Here is a 17,758-nt window from a genome sequence, read left to right as displayed (position 1 = left end):
ATGTGCTTCCATCTTGTGGACAATCACAAAACTGCAACCAAAAAAGTGGTACATTTTTGGATTCCGTTTACAAACACAGTGAAAGCTCTTAACCTAAAATTTCGCAATCTTAGCTTAAGATCTAAAAGTGAGAGGAACAAGGAGTGAAGAAGAGCATTTATCTGAGCTAGAGCCAGAGCAGACTGGGTGTGGAATAAAGGAACAAAAATAAAGAAAGCATTAAATGATGCAGCTTTAAATATCATATAATGGGATATTATAAATGCCAATTAAATAAATACACAAGAGCATGGTAATGTTATGACAAAGGTACGGTTTACAATTAGTTTCAAGTAAGAAATTCAGCAACATCAGTATGTATACAATAGTTGTCACATTTGTCTGAATGCTGTGAGGCAGGAAATTCAATGATGGTGGTGATGACAATATAAATAGTCCTTCACTGGAAAGACAAGCTGTATATTCTTTCAAATGTGCTGCAAAATGACCTGAGCATCAAACAAGAGCAACATTATTCGATTATTCGTTTCTGAGGCCTGTCTCAAAAAGGATGTCTGCTAATAGGATATCCTTCCATCTCTCGATGGACTGACACGGAACACTTCCTTGTATGGACACTAGGTGGCAGTAATGCGTCTTTAAAGGCAGTAAACCTTTAAAAGGATAAAAGAAGAAGAAGAACCATAGCAACGACTAAACAAAGATGGCGGCCTCGGCTGTTGTGTACAGATTTACTTCAAACCTATTTAGCGTATTTCTCTTGTTTACTGCTGTTACTACCAACGAAAATACAACCAGCTACAACTTAAATACGACTGTGTTTGATTACGAGAACGTCACATATGACGTTATGGACAATTATACAACTACACAGCCGACAGAGTTTGATTCAACAACGCCGACACCGAGCTCCAGCAGCACAGAGGAGCCCGCTCAGCCGACTCTGCCCACTGAGCCCCTGCCCGTCTCTGGCAGCCTGCTCACTGCTGTCACCAACGGTAATCACCTGCTGTTATGCCGCACAATAATGTTCAGCAAATCCTCCGTTCTTCATATGATGTGAAATAAATAATTAGGTCTGCGCAATATTCTACAAAGCTAATGCTGCAGTTAGCTAGTTAACCTTAACCTTAGTTTATCAACAATTAGCTAAATTGTGTGCACCTAACTGAACATATAATAGATGTACACAAAAATATACAGACAGATACAGATACAGACAGGGATAAAATGCAAATCGCACGTGCTGACACTTAATCATAATATTTATAGTGTGTGTGTGTGTGTGTGTGCTCAGTTGACAGCTTGTGTCCCTGTGACCAGCACAAGGATGTGTGTGACGTCAACTGCTGCTGTGACAGAGAGTGTGGTGAGGAGGTGGCTCTGTTCACGGGCTGCTCAGTGGACACCATCAGGTGAGTCTCTCAGCTGGTGCAAAAGAAGGTGGAGCACCAGGAAGAAGTTCCAGTGGCTGCAGTTCAGTAGGAGACGCACAGCAAAGACTTGTGCTATTAGTAGGTTACAGTTGAATAGTGCTGAAGAAGTGATACAATTGTTCAAACGTGATCATAAACTACTATGTGTCTTTCATAAATTTCAGTCCAGATGATTCTGGAGACGCAAAGTGTTGAGACTAAGAAAGCAGGAAACAGAGAAGACAGCTGATCTCATGTTCTCTCAATTCTGAAAAGCCATTATTCAAATAATAACTGAACACAGCACAGAGTCACATCATACTCACCACCGTACTCCTTTAAGCGTTTCTTTTGAAAATAAATACTGCTTTTTAATGCAGAAATGATTTCCAGTCACTTCCATTGCTGACATTTTGATGAGAAGCCTACTAGGTCAGAGGGATCAAGCCCTTTGATCCCCTGGAAGACTTTTCATGTGAAACAAGTGTTACTTCATTGACGGTAGCCCAACACACATCGAACAAGAAAAGATAGCAGTTACTGAAAACAATAAGGGAGCGAAAGCAATATTTCTGACAAAGCGAGAGCAGCAAAGTGGTGATGGTGACATGATGGAATAAGCGCTGTGGGAATGTGCGTTATGTTGAATTCAACACAGCTAAAGGTAAACATGGAGGAAATGCTTAGTTTGTAGTAACAGCAGATTGAAGTGGGATCATGTCAGAAAACGGAGATCTCTGGCTGAAATATGATTGAATATGAAACAGAACAATAGGAGGAAAAGCATATCTGAAATATAAGGCTGTTTCAAATAGAGGTCTGGTTCTCTGCAGCTGATGCACACAAGGGCTCCAAGTCAGGCCACTATTTTAAAAATTATGGTCAAATTTCTCAGCTTGACTTCACCTTACAGAAAATCTGAAATAAGATTTACTCATGAGGCACAGTTAACTTGTAAATTCACCATGTACATATGTTGAATTGGATGCTCGTTTGTGGACGGACTGTGCAGTTCAAACAATACAATTTGATTAAATGAACCACTCCCACTACTCTTTAATGACCTGCTGTGTCTATCAGTATCAGTATGAATTCTGACAGGTTTACACATGAAGTAACCTCTGTCTACAGTCTATGAACAGGCTCATACCTGCTGTTGATTCTTTTCTGTTGGCAGTGGCAACAAGCAGCTGTGCAACCGAGATGTAGCATCGTACTCTTTAAGGAGTACAATAGATGGCTACTCAGAGCTACAGTCATCTGTCCGGAAGGAGACGAATTATGATGTTTTCTGCATTCAGACACAGAATCGTAAGTCATTCATGATGCTCATTTGGATTAGAAATTCCATAGGAATAAAGCATTTTTCAAGAAAATATTGTTTATCACTTAAGTCTACACCAATTGGTCAATTAGTAGACTTACATGAATCTTGATGCTGAATGTAAGGCTGGTGTTTTTTATCAAATTGCCAGAATTTAACCTATATAGAGAATATTATTGTCTGAGAACTTCCTTGTAGGCTGTTCCAGACCTCAAACAGTCTCCATCTCCAAGTCTGTCTCCCCCGCTGACTATTTGCTCTGTCTAGGTGTTGATGGATTATCTCATCCATCACCCGCTCTTCCAACTGACCGCAACTTTGACTCGCTCTTCGAACAATTTACCCACTTTATTTTTGGATCAGAGGAGAACAGTGGTCAGGTGTCCACTGCAGAACTGCAGAGCTCTGGATACCGGGTGAGTAACTGCAACTGTTTACCTGTTTCTGTTTGTGTCAAACTGAGGAATCATCATGAAATAACAATGTTCTTCCTCTGCTGATGCTTTATTTTTTCAGTATGGGGATGTGATGGGGACAGCAGGAGAGACTGGACAAAGAGGGACGTTCTGGCTGCCAGCTCCAGGTGTCAGTGCTGACTGTGTGGACAAGAATCCTGCAGGTAACTACTGCTCACTGTAATGTGGTCACTTTGACTGTGGCTACTGTGTGACAACTGTGGGATAATGATAAATGCTAAAACGTGAAGCTGCTTGAGCAGTTCTGTTAGTCTGGAATTAGTACACTGCACCTAATTGTGTTGTATTTCTTATTTCAGTCATAAGAGGAAGAATGTCACTAAGTTTTTCAGAAGTTACATAGTGTCCCTTTACTGAGCTGAGATAACCACACAAGTGATTCCAACAACCACACGAAGCGAGCCTGGTCCCACACCTCAGAATATCCTCCCACATATTTGATTCGTTCAGCAGTTCAAGTAGGTCTGCTGTTGTGCTCATTGTCATCCGTCACCCCCAGATGGATAAACAGTCAAGCTTCCATAGGCGAGATAAAATATCAACAAAACATGGCCTCAAAAATGTAGGTTGTCAGTTAACTGACGGAGATAACAGTTCTTAAATTTGACATGTCAATAGCTGCAGTATGGATTGGTAAAAACAGAACAAAATAACCCCTCTTCCCAAAAGAAATCTGCTGGACGAACACAGTGTCAGACTGAATGAATGAAGTGAAACAAAACCACCCCCTTTTTCTCAGTCCCCAACACTTCAGCCGTGTCATAGCAGCTTCTGATGGACATGTCACATGACTGCTGTCATAATGCGCACAGCCTCCAACAAACATGGTTCAAAGTGCCACACAAATAAAAGTGAAACACAGTAAAGGCTGATTAGTCTGAATTACACTCAGATGTTCAGGAGAGTGGTGCAGTCCTCTTTCTTCAGATTAGTTCATCATTATTTTTTAAACTGCATCAGTTAGCAGCCTGCTAAGAGTGCTTATTCTGCTATGTTAAAGGAATAGTCAGACACTTGAGGAAATAAGCCTTTTTATTGTTTTATGTCATCGTGATTTCTGGTTTCAAACATGCTTAAAAGAGTTTAAAACATTTGGATTTTTCATTGTTGTGCATGCTGTTGTTTTGGTTCTTCCTGTCTGCCCCCAGCGTTCCTGAAGGATCAGAGCAGTCGGTGTTCCCGGCGTGTGGTCCTGGACCAGGACTGTGGCACTCTGTCGGCCCTCAACATGGACACCTACACTAACATCCAGCTCTTTGCTGTGAGTGCCACATTCACTGTGCCACACACTGCTGCTCCCTCAAAGAAAATGTCCACCCTCAAACACTCTTACTCTCCTACATGTTTGTGAGCAATGTTCAGTGCACTTTGGGAGAAGTCATTTGGAAGTTTGTATGTACGTTTCACAAGAGCTACTGTATCGAAAATCCTTAAAACAAAGAGAAACTCTGCAAAAGAGAATGAGCTGATGTTAATTCAGAGAAGTTAAACTCAATCTTTTCCACTCTGCAGGGGAAGAATGAAGATGCTGCAGTAAGTATGGCTACTTTTTGTGTTTAACACTGAAGTGATCAGTCAGTTAATTAGTGGATGGACAGAAAATTAACTGAGGATTCTGGTCATCGATTAATTGTTTAAGTAATTTCTCAAACCAGGATGACAGAAATTCACTGGTTCCAGCTTCTTGAATGTGAAGATTTACTTTTCTTTGTCTAGTGTGATTGAGAATGAGTATTTTGGATCGTCAGTCGAACAAACAAGTTATTTGATTGTCGGCTTTTAAAGAACATATTTCATCATCAGTCAAATTTCAAATGAGTTGATTCATTGAGAAAATACACGGCAGATTAATCACTACTGGAAACAATTTAGCTTTTTCTCATAATAACAATTGGTATATGTGTATGTACATGATGGAAGTGGCCACATGGTCACTGTAACAACAGATTTATAGAATCTGAGGTTGAATGGTACAACTTCATAACAGTCTTCTTGAAACACACATAATGCAAAAATAATGCCTCCATATCTGTGTATCAGCCACACCGTCCCTCCATGATGTGCAGTTATACACTCCTTGATGTTGTAGTTGTCTTTGTTTGTCAGCTGATCCACCTTTTTAATGGTACACCTCCATAAAACCTCCCTTTTTTTTTTAGGGCCCAGTAGTCTCCACATCCCATAACGATCTCTCAGCTCAGTGTTGATGTTTTGAATCCCCGCTAGGAGGAAGTTTTAGAGAGCTGCATAAAAGTCTGTGTTAAAAGCGTTCACATGCCGTCACAGCCCCCACCTGACCAGGAAATCTTACAAGACATTCCTTTTGCGCAAAGAATAGACCGGCCCCCCAAAATATGTCTCCTTTCAACTTGCCTCATAGTGCAATAAGTTAGCACAGACAGATGGTTGAGGGTAAATGCTGCAATGCAAAGACAGGAAAATGACATTTCTCTGAAAACTTTTTGTTTGGTTCCTGAGAAGAAGGAAGCACTCAGCGGTTACACCACGCTGCTCTTTTGCTTTATGTTGCTTGTTTTTCCTACCTTCCATTGATTTCCTTTCATTTTAGAAGAGTATGAGTGTGTCTGCTTATCTTTACATCAGTTAACATTGCTGTAATGCAGTGTTTTAAGTTCATCTTTGATTACCCTATAATGAAGTCGTCTGTAGAAATGGAAACCAATGGCTGGATGCAATCAGTATAACTCACACTGAAAGTCAGCTAACAGTCTGCAGTCGTGCCAGCAGCTCTGTGAGGCTGTGCTTAGACATAACAGTGCTCCAGCTAAACGCTGACATCAGCATGTTCACAATGACAATGCTAACATGCTAATGTTTAGCAGGTTTCATTTTTACCATGCTCACAGTCATAGTTTAGCATGTAGCATGTTAACATTTGCTAATTAGCACTAAACACACAGCATACAGATAAGGCTGATGTTCTGCAGGTATTTGATCATAAACCAAAGAATTCAATCAATTCATCCTGTGGACGACATGAATGTGAAATTTCATGGCAGTCCAGAGTCTGGACTGAGAAGAAGTGGTGGACGGCCTATCCCTTGAGATGTCCTCACTGTGACTCTGTGACGTGGGGTAAAGGAGAGCAGAGGATGAGTGTGAAAAACCTTTAGGGTAAATGTTAAGAAACGTTGACTAATGGGCTGTTTTTGACATTGTTGGAGGTTCTACCTGTGGAGGTGGCTTCAGTCATCCTGCAGTCTGTAGATGGGACTCAGACTGAGCTACAGATCAGTGGAGGAGAAAACCTTAACCCCGTTCTGCTCAGCCCCACCCTCTGTGCTAATGTGGTGCTCAAGGTGAGTCCCCCATACTCCAACACATGACTACCCATAATTTTGGATGAAAGCTGCTAGTATATTTAACCAATTCATCTACTGGGACATTATTTTAGTATTTGCCCTTAAGTGCTCTGTTCTTGTCAAACAGAATATAGACACAGTACACAAAATTACCAATGATAAAAATTCTGAATAGCTGGAATTATAGACGTAGAATGAAATAAAACAAGTCATTGTCTGTGGAGCAGTTAGACATTTTTGTCTTCTTAGGTCATCAATGTGATTAAGTACAACCCAGCTGGTGAGATCGTGAATGTGACGGTGTCTCTGGTGCTTGGATTTATCCGTGAAGCTGCGCTGCCTCTGGAACAGGAGTTTCATATCACATTTGTCCAGGTAGTGTCTCAACAAGACGTTTTCTATATCGATGATGGAGTGTTATCCACAAGAGCTGCTTTGTTCTAGATGGGGTGATCTTGGTTGTGTTATGTTGCACTCTATGAACTACTATTTGAAGTAGAGGCAGTATTTGCTTACAAAACAGGTTTAACAAAAAAAACAGCTACTGCTCATTTAAAACTTTGCCCTGGCCACAGCCCTCCAGTGTCTTAAATACCATAGGGCCCCACAGGGAACAGTCCTGGTTTCCTTCCTCTTCACCCTCTACACTGCAGATGTAACGCACCAGTCAACTCACTGCCACCTGCAAAAGTTCTCTGATGACTCTGCAGTCATCAGCCTCACCACAGATTGGGACGACAGGGAGTAGAGAGAACTGACCCAGGGATTTGTGGATTGGTGCCAGCTGAACTGACCTCAGATCAATGCAGGGAAAACCACAGAGCTGGTGGTACACCTCCACAGGTGCAGCCACTCTCCTCCTACAACAGTGAACATCCAGGGAACAGACATTGACATGGTGGAATCCTACAAGTACCTGAATGTTCCACTGAATAATAAACTCAACTGACAACACAAATGCACTTTGGACAGATCACCATCTGCTGAAGCAACTCAGGTCTTTGGAGTGCAGGGAGCTCTACTGGGGATTTATTTTGACTGTGTGGAGGTACCAGCCATCTTCTATGGAGTGGTCTGCTCGGGCAACGGCATCTCTTCTCGACTTTCACACTATCCCCTTTGCTGGAGTAACACTGCAAATATATCCACACTATGGGATTGGGATTAATAAAGGATTATTTTATTTTATTTTGTCTTATTTTGTTATGGTGTTCAGAAGGGTCTTTTATTTAGAGTTGCTGTGGAAAAGGAGACAAAGCAGCAGAGTCTAGCAACAGTTCTCTGAAACCTTTTAGAATCTACTCCAATGATGGAGCCATCCACAGCACTCAACATGTCCTCGGCCTGGACTACGGACACTTTTGCTCTTTTTGCTGCTAAAGGACATTGGCCATGGGGATTGCTGGGTTGCTCCAGAAGGTTTTAAGTTTGTCAGATTCTCTACTTTTGAGAAAAGCTGCAAAACCATTCTGTAGACTTCCAGCAGTGAAGAAAAGCTTACCTCTCCTTCATTGTTAGGAGGTGTTGAAATAATTCACTCAAGTTCTTGTGACTTAACAAAGTAACAAAAGTAAATCTAAGTCTGAAAATCTGAACAAACTGTAAATGTAGTACATGAAAACATGTTGTTCTTGAGACTAAACGTGAGTAACATACTTTGTCTTGTGTCTATTGAACAGGAGGATAGGGAGGAGGTGGCTGTCCACTACAGTGGAAATCCAGGTTATGTGGTTGGACTGCCTCTCGTGTCTGGAACAAGAACAGCAGAATATCCTTTACCTGCCTTCCCATTGGACTTCCCTCACCCTGGTCTATAGATAGTATGATAAGTGTTATGTCCTTGGACAGCAGTAGTAAGAAGTTATGGGAACTCAAAGCACCTGCAAGGCCCCTGGATTTGTCCTTAATGGTTGTCATCACTGGGATTTCTCGAAGCATCAACCCCAGGGACACTCTGTCTCTGCTCCACAGTGCTGAGGACCAGGACTGTCTGCGAGGACCCCATAAACGCTCTCCAGTCCTGTTTGGTCTGGACTCTGTGTCCGGCTGTACATTAAGGCAGGATATCCTTACATTCAACAGATCTTATTACTTCGTACAGGTACAGTGTTTCCTCATGTCTGAATCCATATGTGACTTGTCTTTTTCCTACAGACTGGAAGATGCTGCCAACTGCTCCCTGGTCTTTCAAGTGCTTCTGGATGTTCTGAGAGGACCAAACTACCCCCAGTATGTGGCTTCCTTTGGAAACTCCCCATTAGACTATCTACTGGACTGGGTGCCAATCAAGAGCAACTTCAATCCCGCGGTGAGCACAGTTTGAAAACAGACAACAGTTCAAACCCTGAATCTGATAGAAGTGTACAACAAAGTCAGGAAGTTCAAACGCATTTGGAGTCCAGACATGACATGTCAGACACATTATTTTATATTTATTTTTTCTCTGTTTTCTTGTTTTAGTAATTAATCTATTTATTTTATGCATTTCATTTTCCTTTTTTCATTACGTTTATTATTTCCAGTGTGTGTTGCTCTTTATGACATCATGTATTCAGCTTTTCTTTCAAACTGAGATATAAAATAAGGTAAAGATAATGTGTGTCATTTCATTTATGGAATTTGGGTTGCTAGCAATATTAAAAATCTTGTAAGAACACAATGTTGCCACAAAACATTGGCTTGCAACACTGGTCTCAGCCTTCCAAGGACATTTAACAGCAGCTGAACCCAACAGACATATCATTTTTGAACAGACTGTGTGCTACTTATTTAGATTAAACCAGTGCTCATTCTATGCATTGACATTGTTGAGAACACGTTCAGCAGTATGTTTGTGATTTGCAGGAAGCACAGAGTTGCAGCATCCCGTTGTCACTTCATTTAGAAATTGAATGGACTAAATATGGATCCCTGGTGAACCCCCAAGCTCAGATTGTGAGCATCAAAGAAGTAATCCAAACCAACATCACCAGTGTGGTAAGACTGACATTTTCAGTTTCAGTTTCATTTTACCTGGCTGGACACATGTAGGTCTGTACAGGAAAATGAACGGATGCAGTGGCAGTGACTGTCCTGTTCTCCCACAGGCCCTGTTATCTGGAAGCAGCAACACTCTGCCAATCACAAGCTCCGTGGCCTTCATTCCAGTTTCTGCTGCTGCTCTTCCTGGTTACAGAGCCACACCCACCATCAACACCAAACTGCCCTTTGACTTCTTCTTCCCTTTTGTCTGAACAGTCCACATGAGTTCCACTCACCAGTGAAGGGTAAAATGTGCTGTACATACTGGTGTGTGGCATTTATAGCAACAAACACTGGGTGTGTGATCAGTCTGTTACTGTATATTGTGTTAATACTGTATATAGGATTTTTGTAATAAGTTTATTCAACATGTTTTTTAATAAATGAAATCACTTTTTTATTTAAACTAGATTTTTTTACACAACATACAGTACTTCTAAATGTTACAGAGCAGATGTAAATTTAGTTTTATTTACAAGTCATCAGTCTGAGGCAATTTCAAATATTTACAAGCACATTAAAGGGCCAATGTGTAAGATTTCAGGGGTCTACTGACAGAAATAGAATATTTCATAAGTATGTTTTCATTTTTCACCTGAGAATAAGAATCATGTTTTTTTTTACAGTAGAATGAACTCTATATCTACAGAGGGAGCAGGTCCTCAGCCATGGAGTCCGCCATGTTTCTACAGTAGCCCGGAATGGACAAATCAAACACTGGTACTAAAGAGGGCCTTTTGCATTTTTTCATGTTTTTAGTGGCCACCACGGGGAGGGTGAGGTGAGGGGTATTCAGTTGGTTGCAGTCTGCAGCCTCAGTGTTAGTTAACACTAAACCCTGCACACTGGCCCTTTAAGGTCATGACCTTATACAGCTGTGTGAAGTGATACTCAGTCGCATCTGAGTATCTGACAATCATTAAATGAAGACCTTCAGCTGGTTTCCATCACTATAATGACAGGAAACGTGAAAGGAAAATGAAAGTTTACCATGAAATGTATAGTTTACATTTTTAAATGGTAGAGAAAGGTACATGGTATAAATGACACTGAACAGTAGTTCCACAACGGTTAGCTTGACGAGTTAGAAGTCTACCCCGTGCTTCTTCAGAAGGGCTTGAAGTCTCTGGTTCTCTTGTTCCTAAAACAAACGGACAGAGAGAAGAGTCAGTCTGTTGTTGGACTTCATTCATAGCTCACACACCACACTGTCAGTTCAGATGGAGTTCTGTCTCAGTTATGCTGAGGTACTGTAATATTAGAACATTTGTGTCCAGATAGCCAAAGATCTCACTATTTAATCTGCTGAGCACGATGTCATTGTGACTTATAGTACCAATTACCAGAGCTACAAAAAAAAATTGTAAGAAACTGTTTTGTTTTTTTTCTTAAAAAATTACCTTGAGTTCCCCCAGTACTCATGTGCAGCATTTAGAAAACACACACACAACACAACCAAATCCACCAACAAGTAGCAGACAAGAGAACGGAAACTGTCCATTCTATAAGGCTTTATGTAAATTACACAAGGTGTTAGCTGTCTCTCAGGGAACTGTTTGAGGAAGGAAGTCTCCTGGTAGTATGCAAATATTGCTAGTTGATAAATACAAAACTAAATGTCACTACAAATGACAGACATGACACAAAGGCAACATACAAGTAAAACATCTATTCCCCCTCATGAGAAGTGACAATGTGTACTTGCAGCACATTTGTGTATGTGGTTGTTTTCTGTTTTCACAGCAGGTTTCTATGTTTGCAGTGTGTTTTCTCAATGCTAAAACTTCTTAAGTCGCAGTGTGGTGAGCTCTCAGGGCCACTATGCAAATGACCTCAATATCCTCAGCTGTAGCTGTAGCCCTGAAGACATTATGGAAATAAATTCCTTCATATAATACAATTACAATTTGTCATTTGGCAGACGCTTTTATCCAAAGAGACACACATATGAGATTTTTATACATCACAAGCAAGGTTCTAGACGGGAGAGAACAACAAGAGTAAGTGCCCTAACGCAACTTTCTGGTCTAACTGGACATAGGCACTACGAGACAGTGCTATGAAGTAATGCAAAAAGTGCACAGAGCCGACCGAGAGTTTTTTGTTTTTTTATGAAACAAGGTGTTCAGCAAAGAGCTTGGTCTTTAGTCTCTTTCTAATATCAACCTCTGGCAGTGGAGCATTAAAAACCTCAAAGAATGAACACTCTTGTCTTCAGAGTCTGAGTAAATCTGGACCTTTAATATCACACTTAGTATGAAGCAGCTGAGAGGAATCACCAGTTTATCATTGCGCTGCTGGAGCTCTGTGACTCTCTGAACCAGGTGGTCATAGCTCTCCTTCAGCTTGTGGAGCTTCTGTTGGGCACGGGTCTTCACTGACACCAGGATACCTGCAACATATTCAAACAGTCATCTCCAGGTGTAGTGACTGCACTCGCCTCTCATGCTCTTCTTTTTTGAGATGCATGTTTTCACTGTGAACTGAAGGAAAGCCTTCGAAATGACATTGAGTAAATAATCCTAAAAACTCTGCCAAATGGTCCCAGGCTGCTGAGGAGGGGAGTCCTTCATATGAAGACTGTGGGTGAGGGCCATAGTGTCATTATTAGTCCATATCAGTCTATTATTATTACTATATACCCATCTGTACCTATGGAGAGCATTCTATCAAATGTATTTAATATACTGTGCAAATCTGACTTGAGCCTATTTAACATATTAGATCTATTTATCACAAATAATTACTGAATGGTTTTCTGGGTCATATACCTCTTTACAAAATGTATGTAATAATTTACTTATAATAAAGTCAGAATATTTGATCTTTATGAGACATGCCAGAAGGTGTAGGGACTACCAAAGTCTAGGGCCAGAAGAACCCGCTAGGGGGCCCTGGTTCAAAAAAGCTATGGGCTCCTGTTACCTCTCCACACTCTGCACATGTTTTTAGGCTGAAGTGTTACTGACCGTTGATAATTCTGGCCACCCTCCAGAGTCGCAGCAGGATGAGGAGACCTAGTCCATCAAAGGCGTCCTCATGAAAGATGAAGACAATGTCCAGCACGAAGGAAATTATCACCACCAAACCATCAAACACCTCAAACTTGTGGTCAAAGAACTCCAAGCGGAAAGCGTACAGTTTACCAGCCAGCTCCACCATGAAGAATGTGAGGAGAGCCAGGCTCAGGTAGTGAAACACCTGCGAAAAACCAACGTCTCAGTATATCATATTATGGAAAAGGTCTCAATAGGAACTGTGAGGTTACTTGGAATGAGTGGACGAGTCCGTGTCTCACCTCAGGAGCAATGTGGCCATGTTCCAACTTGATAACAGACAGATCTATGAGCAGCTCCGCCAGAACAAAGATAGCATCCAAGATCACCAAACACACCACCATCACCTGAAAGCAAGACGATCAGTAGAAGGTGTCTTTATACAGTCTCCAGCAACTGTCTGTCAGTGGTTCAAGGGGAAATGTACTGACCTTACACACGACACGTGATCATGTTGCATTGTGGGTAATGTAGGTGCCAGATTTTGACATGGAAGAAGAATGTGTGGAATAATACACATACATTTTGATCATTCGTGAGTCAGATGATGTTATTAAGAGTCCAACGCTAAAATAAGCAGAAATGACAAACATTTTCTGCTTCCAATTCCTCATATGTAACAATGTTCTGTTTTTATCATTGTAAATTGAATGTCTTTGGGTTTTGGACAATGGTTGGACAAAACAGGCTATTTGGACTGATGGGTATTTTTCCCCATATCTGCACCCACATTGTTAGCATCAAAGTGGAGAAACCATAAAACTTGCTTTCAAATTGACAATGCTCCACCAACAGATGCACTGGAAAGACCAGAGTGGCATACCTGGAACCGATTGCAGCCATAGAGCCTTTGCAGTGATGCCCTGAAGGTGAGCGTTGTTGGGAACTGGCCGGTGGCTGGACTCAGCTCCTCACTATCCACGTGCAGCTCTTCTTCCTCCAACTGGGCCGGCTGCTCGTCGCCCACAGCGGTGAAAAACCTCAAGTACTGAGCCATGACGGCGGGCTCTTTGAAAGGAGTGGACCACGTCCCACCGCAGCTCACCTCGACGGGAAGAATGGAAGTGCAGACACATTATGCAGCTGCTTCTTTATGCTACTTCATGCACTGCAACTTACAAACTGCTTGTGTTATTTCAGGGAACACCTCTGGTTGGCTGTGCAAAATAGCTAAATATTAGAAAATGTGCATACTAATGCAATTCAGTGACAACCAGTGAAGCTGTTTTTACCATCTTCCACCCTGAGCTGTCAGAAATGTCAGCATATTTCTCCACATGTTAGACAATCTGAGTTTACTTCTCCTTTTTACATTTGCAACATGTTCTTGAGAAAGCAGGTCATGTCACTCGGGTGTCAGAAGGAAGCTGTGGGCATCCTTCTTATAGACCCCCCTGCCTACAGCTGAGGTGGAAGACATCCACACATCATAATAATCCCCCCCTAAAGGGACATCATCTTCATCCACAGAGGAACATCTGACATCAGGACATGGACCTCTGCTGCTACAGGGGACCAACTGGAAGCAGCAGAGTCCTGCTGACATAAACAGAAAATGCCACTGACCGTTGATTTGCAGAGGCAGCAGAACCAAACTCCACTCATGTTTTGGTAAATTTACCAGCATAAGTTTTCAGCTAAAAGGTTGAACTTTTGCAAACATAACGGGACCTTCACGATGCACCACAGGCAGACAACAAAACAAATTCAACCAAATCTGAGCTGTGACTTTTTATTTCTGCGCATTCTTTCATCGGGATATGAACAAAGTCAAATCGAATGTGCAGACTGTTGTCCTCTGTGATGAGCTGTCAGCCGTTGCTGTTGGACAGCAGGCTAAAACTCGTGATAAACACATCCGTTTCATTTGTTTTTGCCAAGCAAGCGTTTTTACGGCGTTCAAAGAAAATCTGCGTCTGGCGATATTGTTGCACAGATTTAGCGCATCAGAAGAGACGTTTTCTACACCAGTCGCAGTTTTATCGCATTAGATGACTTAACTTACCTTTTTCTTGTCCCCTTTGCCTTGAAGACTTTCAAGGCTCTTCTCAGAGGAAAAACTCTTGGACTCGTAAACTTGAAGCAGAAAAACTCCGCCTCTTAGCACAGCCTTCGTTCTGCTCTGGCCGCTCTGCCAAACTCCGTTTAAAAAACTGCAACTTTTATGTGTCGTCACTGACCTGTAAACCGCAGGCTACAGTGAAGAACATTTGATCTAATTCATGTTAAACTACAAATATTGTTTACACTACAACACACGACTGAGCGTTGAATTAAAGCGTTGCTCCTGACATGTTTTAAATAGTAACCACAGAGTATAAGCTTATATTTGCAAGCTCATTGGAATTTTATCTTATTGAAATTAAATGTTCCTTTTTTGGAAAGGAGTTCGTTATTAAATACCTGCCCTGTATGAGCAGTCCCTAATTAGAATTTCCCCAAAGGGATTCAGCATCCTGTCTGTCACGCTTTCTTCAACAGTGTGAAACGACAGCAAGCACGTGATGTCTAATAAGTAGGCTAGCACTGTAATAATAATAGTAATAATAATAATAACAGTGATGTTTTTAGTAAGTAATGTAACACATGTACATCCTTTTAATAAACTGTGTTTGTTGTAGTTTTACTATGCACTAATGAGCTTTGCTCTCCCAGCCTCAACTCTGTACTACTACACCTCAAAGGGCCATTTCCTGTGGCCACACTGCCGCCTACTGGCTGTAGGTAAGATTTTGCAGGTATTATGTCAATGAAGTATCAAACCTGCAGTATACTATCAGTTATTTAATGTCCAGTACTGACTGACCTTTCCTTAATTGAACAAACCTGTCAGCTGTTCATGTTGTTGTTGGTCCCCACAGTGAGAGGAAAGTTTGCAGAAGATGACTGGTTCCGATGAAGGTTTTCTGATCCGTGTTCTCTCTTGTCATGAACACTATATCAACAGAATTGTGGGTATAGTGAAAAGTGAAAGTTGATGGTCACTGAAGTTGGCATTTGATTGGAATTTGTCTTTGTTTTGAGAGATCTTCTCCAGTCTCTTTTTAGCAACATTCTGCTTTTTGTTTCTTTGTTTCCATCTGTCCGTATGCTTGCACGTGCAATACTTGATGTATTTGCTTTGAGAGATTTCATGTAGGAAAGCACTGTTGGTCTGGCTCCAGTGGGAGAGATGTTTGTCTCAGATAATGCTTTTTTGACACAGCTTCATCCATGTAAGGTTGTGGCATAAAAGAAATCCAAACACAGACAGTCAAGAGGATGCTTATGAATCAAAAGTCTTTAACAGCTATGGGCTAATGTGTTACAAAACATCCATTTGGCTTTCACCCATCTTTGTATCTGTCCTAATCAACATGTTCTGTCACCAGGTGATCATGTGGCTATGTGCACTGTGAAAGCTGTTCACTGTTCACGCACTAGCATTCAGTTGATTGAGACGGCGTAAACCTGTGGCTGTAATCTGACAATTAGTAGGAGAAGATATGAAACGATTGATTGGAATTGAGTAAATGTATCTGACACACTTAAATGTCACCTGCTGACTTTACACACCATATTTCTCACAATCGTCTTGCTGTACTGGGGGCCCCAGGTCAGAACTATTAAGTTAATAATCCTAAAATATTGATATGATACACATGAATGCTTTAGCGGGAGATTCAGACTCCTGGAAGCGATGCGCTGAGTGTGATCATTTTACTAGTCAATAGTCACCACTCACTCACTTGTGGGACTGCTGAAGAAGACAGTCCACTGCAGATTGTAGGGTGGTGTTTGTTTTACCTTAAAGTGATTACAGTGCAGACACAGGCTTGTGGATCTCCTCTTCAGCCACATTTCTGGTTTCCCAGGCCTGTCTGTGACATTCTCAACTGATCTACCCTCAGCCCTCCTCTCCTTTCCCCTTCACCTGACTGCCAACCACACACCTGTTCTGACTCCTCTCATCTGCTCTGCAGTTGTCTCGACTTCCAGCTCACTGGCTCATCTGCAGCTCGTTCCATCATCAGCCACTCACCATACTGCTCTGCTTCCTTTGTTCCTGGCCAGATTGTTCAGTCACTTCCACCTGCTTCTGTTACTAAGTTACCTGTATCTGTTTTCCCCTGCCTGGCTTCAGTGTGTCATCTTTTGCCTCCTTATTGGACTTATTTGCTTGAGCCCTCTGGTTTTGACCCTAGGCCTTCACTGTTTGTTCTTAGGCCTTATGCTACCAAAGATCACTGAAGCAGATCTGCCTCTGTGGTCTGTATTTGGGTCCACCCCGTTACCTTATACATTGATTGTGACAATTGCACAAAGCAGCCAAAAGTTTCATCTTGGCCTTTGGTGAAGTTACTTATAGAATTAATAGTAATTAGCTACACTTTAGTTTGATGTCACTGAATTGTGGCATTTTAATCAACAAAAACAAGTCAGTGCTGGCTAAAAATTAGCAACCTGCGGATGATACCAGTCTTTTGTTCATGGTCTTGGCTCATAAGAGCCTGACACTTGTCCTCTCCACTCATCTGTCACTAATGAAACTGGTGTTTGGCTGTGTTCATCTTTGACGATCTAGACGAGTGTCGACCACAACAATGAGATCCTGAGTGATGTTACAGAGTCCACCTCAATACATGTGCTGCTGACTAACCTCATCAGGGTGGAACTGCTTCCCTCTGTTGGCCTCTGGATAACCATCTGACCTGCAGTAGCCAACCAGGTTCCTCCTCAGAAACCTTCAAAAGAGGCTTTTTCTGAGGCTTATTTCAGTAAATTCAAAGCCATTTGTGGCCTTTAAAAACAAAACAACAAACCTTCAATAGATCAATGAAGTGTCAAACAAGGCAGCGAGTCAGAAGTATTGACAAGCCAACACATGGCTTTGGTCTTTTCAAGGCACTTGTTGTCAGTAAACTGAAGACCTGATTCATTCTTTAGGCCTTTGATTCAACTTGACCAATAAAAAAAGACACCAAACTGGATATTGAAGTGCTGCAAGACCAAGTTTTATTCAGTACGAACAGAATATACACAAAATAAACAGGTCAGCATTAACAAGTGGCGTAGGTTGTACTAAGTTTTAAATATACTGACCTATAGGTACAATTGCATTAAGTTTTAATGTGTTGTAAAACTAAAGCAGATTTCTCAAATT

At 41.5% G+C, this 17,758-nt stretch overlaps 2 protein-coding genes across 2 annotated transcripts; one reads left to right on the top strand and one right to left on the bottom strand.

The window, feature by feature from the left end:
- The first annotated feature begins 703 nt into the window (after positions 1–703).
- tctn1 (tectonic family member 1) lies at positions 704–9,955 on the top strand. Its single transcript, XM_076739873.1, has 14 exons — positions 704–998; positions 1,298–1,415; positions 2,593–2,726; positions 3,007–3,155; positions 3,256–3,358; positions 4,364–4,476; positions 4,728–4,748; positions 6,401–6,535; positions 6,788–6,913; positions 8,218–8,306; positions 8,459–8,596; positions 8,693–8,846; positions 9,383–9,514; positions 9,625–9,955. The coding sequence occupies exons 1-14, from the start codon at positions 704–706 to the stop codon at positions 9,769–9,771; spliced, it is 1,854 nt and encodes a 617-aa protein (XP_076595988.1). The 3' UTR covers positions 9,772–9,955.
- Positions 9,938–14,680, bottom strand: hvcn1 (hydrogen voltage-gated channel 1). The gene is made up of 6 exons (XM_076739874.1): positions 14,621–14,680; positions 13,439–13,660; positions 12,858–12,962; positions 12,529–12,760; positions 11,839–11,951; positions 9,938–10,700 (listed from the first exon to the last, which is right to left on the bottom strand). Exons 2-6 carry the CDS (start codon positions 13,610–13,612, stop codon positions 10,644–10,646), a joined length of 681 nt encoding a protein of 226 aa, XP_076595989.1. The 5' UTR covers positions 13,613–13,660; positions 14,621–14,680; the 3' UTR covers positions 9,938–10,643.
- Between the last annotated feature and the right edge of the window lie 3,078 nt (positions 14,681–17,758).

This window comes from Chaetodon auriga, chromosome 9 (assembly GCF_051107435.1).
Source record: "Chaetodon auriga isolate fChaAug3 chromosome 9, fChaAug3.hap1, whole genome shotgun sequence".
NCBI classification, from domain to species: Eukaryota; Metazoa; Chordata; class Actinopteri; order Chaetodontiformes; family Chaetodontidae; genus Chaetodon; species Chaetodon auriga.
This window is presented reverse-complemented; position numbering and strand designations above follow the sequence as displayed.

Excerpts from the sequence above, each read along its gene's own strand:
- tctn1 (XM_076739873.1), top strand. The coding sequence starts at position 704 with ATGGCGGCCTCGGCTGTTGTGTACAGATTTACTTCAAACCTATTTAGC. Across the intron at positions 3,359-4,363 it reads TGTGGACAAGAATCCTGCAG|CGTTCCTGAAGGATCAGAGC; the intron begins GTAACTACTGCT and ends GTCTGCCCCCAG. Across the intron at positions 6,536-6,787 it reads GTGCTAATGTGGTGCTCAAG|GTCATCAATGTGATTAAGTA; the intron begins GTGAGTCCCCCA and ends TTGTCTTCTTAG.
- hvcn1 (XM_076739874.1), bottom strand. The coding sequence starts at position 13,612 with ATGGCTCAGTACTTGAGGTTTTTCACCGCTGTGGGCGACGAGCAGCCG. Across the intron at positions 11,952-12,528 it reads GGTGGCCAGAATTATCAACG|GTATCCTGGTGTCAGTGAAG; the intron begins GTCAGTAACACT and ends AATATGTTGCAG. Across the intron at positions 10,701-11,838 it reads AGCAGCGCAATGATAAACTG|GAACAAGAGAACCAGAGACT; the intron begins GTGATTCCTCTC and ends CGTTTGTTTTAG.